At 40.7% G+C, this 6,000-nt stretch overlaps 1 protein-coding gene across 1 annotated transcript in view; it reads left to right on the top strand.

The window, feature by feature from the left end:
- The first annotated feature begins 1,078 nt into the window (after nucleotides 1-1,078).
- Skap2 (src kinase associated phosphoprotein 2) overlaps nucleotides 1,079-6,000 on the top strand; it is a 153,804-nt gene continuing 148,882 nt past the window's right edge. The window contains exon 1 of the mRNA XM_021165675.2: nucleotides 1,079-1,308. Within this exon, the coding sequence (XP_021021334.1) occupies nucleotides 1,242-1,308 (67 nt within the window). The 5' untranslated portion in view covers nucleotides 1,079-1,241. The remainder of the gene's footprint in view (nucleotides 1,309-6,000) is intronic.

The following is a 6,000-nucleotide window of genomic DNA, read 5'->3' as shown; positions in this document are numbered from 1 at the left end:
GTGATATTCATATGTCATTTTGAAAATGATGTGCCTGGCAAAGGAAAGTGGAAGGTGCAACTTGATGTGTATCATTAGTCACCTTTCCAAGCATATTTTTAACTAAATACACACTTTACATTCAAAATGTTTTCCCTTGTCAGTTCTTCTCTGAAGACTTGTATCATCCTTTTTTGTACTTCAGTAGCTCTGGTAGCGTCATCTTCATGACAAATATGTCTACACAGTAGGTTTTAATGGATTGTAAAGGTTGATGGCACTTGAATGTAATTATCATTTCTACACACACACACACCACCCATTTTAAAGACTAAAGGACCCAGAACTTTTTGGATTTTAAGTGTAAATGTGTAATATTGAAAGACTCAACCTTTGCTGACTAGATTGAAGTAAATTTTATATTTTCACTGTTCTAAGCACTATTTGCAATGAAAAAATACTTAGAGTGGGCAACGGTACAGGTGGCTTTCTGGCACATTTCAGGTGCCTGACCCTACAAGGATAATATCTAGAACTAATTCCGTCAGAAATCAACCACACCAAGAATAAGTAGGAAAGTAATGTCAGCGCCAATCAGAACGCTCCGCCGTTTTAGGACTAAGACTCTCAGGAAGGATTGGCGGAAAATGGGACTCCGTTACCTTCATCTAGTGGGACAAAGAAAGCCATGCCAGTTGAGGGGTAATGGTAGAAACTTCTTGGTGGGTTACCAGACAGGGGTTTAAACCTTGGTGGGAACGACCAGTATTTAGATGACCCCTTAAAGGGAAAGTGCGTAAGCCTTGCGGAGGCTTTATTTTCCGGAATCCTGGAGAAAGAGAGGTGTGGCTGACATACCAGTAACAAAAATGGCGCGGACGAGCTTCAAGGCCCGGTCAGGTGACACAGTTCCAATTCGCTCCCTTCCTTCGGAGGCCTCGCCTCCTGCTCGCTTCCGCGTATGGGCGTGGCCTGCCCGGCGGTGTGTGGGCGTGGTCTACCCGGAGGCGCTTTCTTCAGACACTCAGAAAGCAAGGTCTACGCAAGCGCAGTCAGGTTTTAAGGCCGGTCTCCCCGCCCCTTCACCCATAGCCCCGCCTCATTCTCCCGGGCGGGGAGGGGGCAGGGCCGGGCGTCCAGCGACCGCTGGCTGGAGAGCCAGTGACTTCCTTGTTGGCAGTTTCGGACTGGCCGTGTCCGGAGTCGTAGCCTCTCGGTGCTTACTCGGACCGCTATTGCGAGTCTAGGTCCAAGCCATTATCATGCCCAACCCCAGCTGTACCTCCTCTCCCGGCCCTCTCCCTGAGGAAATTAGGAACCTGTTGGCAGGTAAAGAGCGGGAAGGGGGCGGTGACGCTGGGGGCGGGGGCGCGGGGACGGCGAGCCGGCAGGGACAGAAGCGCTTAGCCCTCACCCTATGCGGACGGTGGGGGGCGGGCCGTATAGGGGGACTGGGATGTCGGGACTAGAAGGGAGTGGGCGTGTATGCTGAAATGTGCTGATCCTCCCTGGAGAGCCGGACAGTTATGCGTTTCATGAAGACCGGAATGTGAGGGCGGGAGATGGACAGCAAATGTTGATGAATGCATGTTTGAGAACTGCGAAAGCAGAAGTCCAAGCACTAGTTCCTGGGTGGCCAGGCCAGTAAGGATGCAGGTGCCTGCAAAGACTCTGCAGGGCCGCAGGTGTTGGGAGTTAGGAGGCCAAAAGGTACTATTTCCAACCCCACCCCCATTTTCTTGAACAGTCAGGTCAAACATGTTTATAGTTTTGAAGGGTGCCCGATTTTCAAATAGCCACTATTTCTTCAGCCTCAGTAACTATTAAAAGTGAAAAAGGAAGGCTGTGTTAAAACTCCTACTTCCTGTATCATGTGATCAAGGAACTTCATCTTTGCAACCTCATCTTCCCCTTTTTGGTTTTACATTCCCATTTATAGGAACTTACTTGTAGGAGTTGAAATGTGGTTCTTCAGTTCCTCGGTTAGGTCAGTAATGTCTGGAGGTGTGTAGTTCCACTAAGCATCAAGAAAAGCTCAATAGTTCTGCACAAAGTAAAAAATACATCTTTTTAGAGTATCACAAGTCTCACCTATCCTGATGGTCTTAGATACCACCATATACTTTGTCTTGTAGATGCTAACATCTGGAAATGGAATAATTTTAGTTTGGTTATCTCTAAAACATTCCTTTCAATATAGATCCTGGATTAAAAAGTTTCGCTTAGATGCTTGTGCTGTGTATTTTAATCGTTAAAAACAATGTCCTCTAAAAGGTACATTTGAACTAGTAAGTTACAGTTGCAACAGTATGAGACCAAGCATCAGATAATACCCTGTTAAGCTGTTGGGTTGTTTGCATTATGTGTGGATGGAGACTTGTGTTTGTATGAACATCATGCAGGGTGAGGGTGTGCTATGTCACTCTGAGAAATGCTTCTCATCATTAATGGATATCACTAAGAGAAATGATGAAAGAACTGTCGATGCTGATTTAAGGAAGTGTTTTATTTTCTTATATGAGAGCTTAGAGGAGTACCAGTTTGGTCTCATTACAGTTAACATTTTATGGAGGGGAGGCAATGCAGGAATTGCATGTTTAGAAAAATATCTTAATAATTAGATCAGAAAAATGTTTTGCTCCAGAAATGTCTTCGTTTTTAAGTGGTCCATATTTGTAATTAAAAAAATAAACAAACCCAGTTTTACTTCTAAAGCTTGGACCCACAGCCACTCTTCCAACATCCTATGATGTGTGGCTACAACACCCGTCACCCACTGACCCTCACAGATTACAGACTGTTTTCGCTCTCTCCTGTATCCTGTAAAGAGAGCAGGATTATACATTGACCTGCTAATCCTAACTTCCTGTTTAGTTCTGCCATCTTTTAAATTAGAGGTTGAACTAGCATAATGTTTGAAATTAGTTTTTTATAAAATACATAAGAGATTAGAAACAAATATCAAAACAATAACTTTGCAGATTACAAGTTAGCATTACTTTTTATTCTTAGGAGATGTTTTTAGCTCGTGGGTGTGATCTATGGTAAAGGAATAGAGAAAAGTGAGCTAGTCTTCATGGCTTAAAACAATTTTAAACAAACTTTCAAAGAAAGTTGTTAAGATTTTCTGTGTAATTAACATCCTTAGAGGCTCTCAGTAGTCACTTGTCCCTTGAATCTTGTGGGGAGGCAGGATGACGACAAGTCTGTCACTCAGGTGTTCTTGGGAGAAAGTGCATGGTACAATTTAGAAGTATAAAATTATAACGAAGTGATTGCATTGACTTGGATTTTAGAGGTATTGTTGTCATAGCTCTATGGTATATAGATATAAAGATAGCGCATTCTTTTTTAAATTGAAGAAGAGATATTGATCCTGGTAGTTTTAAGCAGTCAAGGTTCTTAAAATGCATGACACAGTGTGAATTAGTTAGAAACCAACCTTTACAGGAGTTTCAAGTCCTTTGCTTTCACAAGAAAGAAAATAATCTCACTTTATGTTTCCTATGCTCGTCATGTAAATCATCAGATGCCACACAAGTGTTTGCTGAAATAGGTGCTCAAATTTATGTTTTTTTTTTTTTTTTAATCATGGTTTTTCTTTGTCATTGTTTTGCTTTTTGATTACAGTAGCTTTTCACTACCATTTCAATATTTGTCCTCTTTTCATGCCTTTCCTTTAAAAAAGTAACTGAATGGAAATGCAAAAATAAAGTTACTACTCTTAACTCTCAATTAGTAATATCCTTGAAAGAATGACAGTGTAATAGTTTGAACAGTTATATTTTTTATGGAATCAATGTACTAAAAATTAAATGCCTTTATTTTTTTAAAAATAAATGTTAAATTATTCCTTTTTAGTACAGTTTATATAAAATTTTGTTGAATCAACCTTTGACACACCCCCCCCCCCAAACAATGAAAGAACAGGTTTATCCTGGATAATTCAAACCAAAGGAGAGCCCCAAGCCTTGGCCATTTAATCTTACCTTATACCCAAATATTTTGACTAGAACTAATAGCAAGCATGGCCTTGATTTATGTGGGTTCTCCTCTGGCAGGCAGGTGAACAGCCCTGGGAGTGCTGCCTGCTGCCCGCAGCGCTCACTGGTCTAATCACCCTGGAAGGACGGGGCTGCTAGGAGTTCGCAATCAGATATTTGCACTCATTCTCATCCATTCATATCATGACAACAGATTCTAAGCGGGAAGTGTTACCTTTTTAATAAATTAGAAAATAAAACCACTGTTAGAAGAAAATAACCGTCAGGGTACTGAAAAATTAAAACCAAATTGAACAAGCCATAAGAAAGTGACTATATGGTTTTAGCAAGGTGACCTTGAGATTTGTTCAGATGGCAGTTTTGGTTAGAAATATTGCCTTTTCCCCCTACTGGGGATTTCCAGGACATTTTTTTTCTTCTTTCACCTCCTTCACACAGTGTAATAGATAACACTGTTTGGGGCATTTGATAAAGAATGCAATTCAGTTGAAACCAAGGTAGGGTTTTTCAATGCCAAGTGCACTATGGCTTGTTTCTCACCTTTCCAATTCCTGTTTATAATTTGGTTACCATTTTAGCTTTATTTTCCTTATAAGAATTATTTATGGTATATCTAGTGTTCATAGCTTCCTTCTGGAGCACTGGCTGAGTATGCAAAGGGAAGAGTGCCACCTACTGAGTCACCAGTAGCCACCTTCTTACCTGGATTATCCAACAGAGCCAGGACAAGCCTCCCCATTTTGGCAGCAGCAACTAATGAGGATAAAGTCGCTAAGAGAACATTGGATCTGAACGTGAGATCAACCTATGGCACCTAAGATCCTTCCCTCTACAAATATGGATATGTGTTTGCAAACCAAGGGTCCAGACGTTTATAGAGATTTTGTCTGGGTCAAATAGTATCTGGAAATGAAGAGGTAGCATTAGGAAAATTACTTATCTATTTACTTAAGAGTAAAACACCTTCTTTTTTCTTGTTGGGGGCTATTTTAGCATGGCTTTCCAGTGAAGGTATTTTTCCTTGGATTACTAAGTAAGGCTCTTGAAAGTATGTGTATTTTAAATCGTTAATGTAATCTTAATCAACATTAGTCTCTTTCAAAACATCTAACTGTACTAAAAATAAACTTTCCAATTATGTTTATCTCTGCTGATTCTCGCCTTGAAGTGCTTGTAGAGAGAAGGTAAGGACACGAGGAGGGAAAGGCTCTGGTGGTTTGAAACACAGTTCAGTTGTTGCCCATAAATTGAATATTAAGTGTCATATATGGGTGATAAAAGTGGCACAGGCTAGGTTTTATATCCTCATTATTTATTTAGTTTGTCTTTTTCAATTAAAGCCAAGTCTATCTTTTTCATCCTACTGAGCTTACGTTTCTCTTCCAATCACATTCTGAACACATTACATTAGGTGCTACCCAATGGTGGGTGGGAATAGTGTAAATCTCAGACGTGTGTGTTACTCACTGTGGTTTCTTTGAAGTGTGTGGTGAAAAGTTTTTGATTAGATAAACCTAAAGAGGGTGAAAGATGGCCAGCCTTCTCTTTCAACAGCCCAGCCTTTTATCATAATAAAGCGTTTGGCTTGTATCGCCAGTTTTAAGAATTTTGTAGCCGACTGGATTATAAAACTCAGATTTGCCTCACCCCTTGCACTCGGTAATCTGTGCTGCTTCATGTCTCTTGTCATGTTTAAAAGTCCACAGTTCAGCAGTAACATGCAAAAGTGCAAGGTAATTCAGGGGAAGGCATTGGCTAGAACAATCAATAAATTTTCAATTAGCCATTTTCCAACTTTGGGTGTTTTGCTCCATTGATCTGCATGTGCCTGGTTGAATTGATTTTTATATTTTCCTCAGTAGCTGTTTGGTCAGACCATTCCCTGTTTTCACAGAAAGTGTGATTCTGTTCTGATGGCAGCTGAAAGTGTAGGCTTTAAGTTAACACATTAAGTTGGGGTGACTGACAGCTCATTGAACAAAGTAAAATCTGGTTCCCACCATAAAGTAGGGAGACA

This window comes from Mus caroli, chromosome 6, assembly GCF_900094665.2.
Source record: "Mus caroli chromosome 6, CAROLI_EIJ_v1.1, whole genome shotgun sequence".
Taxonomy (NCBI): domain Eukaryota; kingdom Metazoa; phylum Chordata; class Mammalia; order Rodentia; family Muridae; genus Mus; species Mus caroli.
The sequence above is the reverse complement of the archived record's forward strand: the minus strand, read 5'-3'. Positions and strand labels throughout refer to the sequence as shown.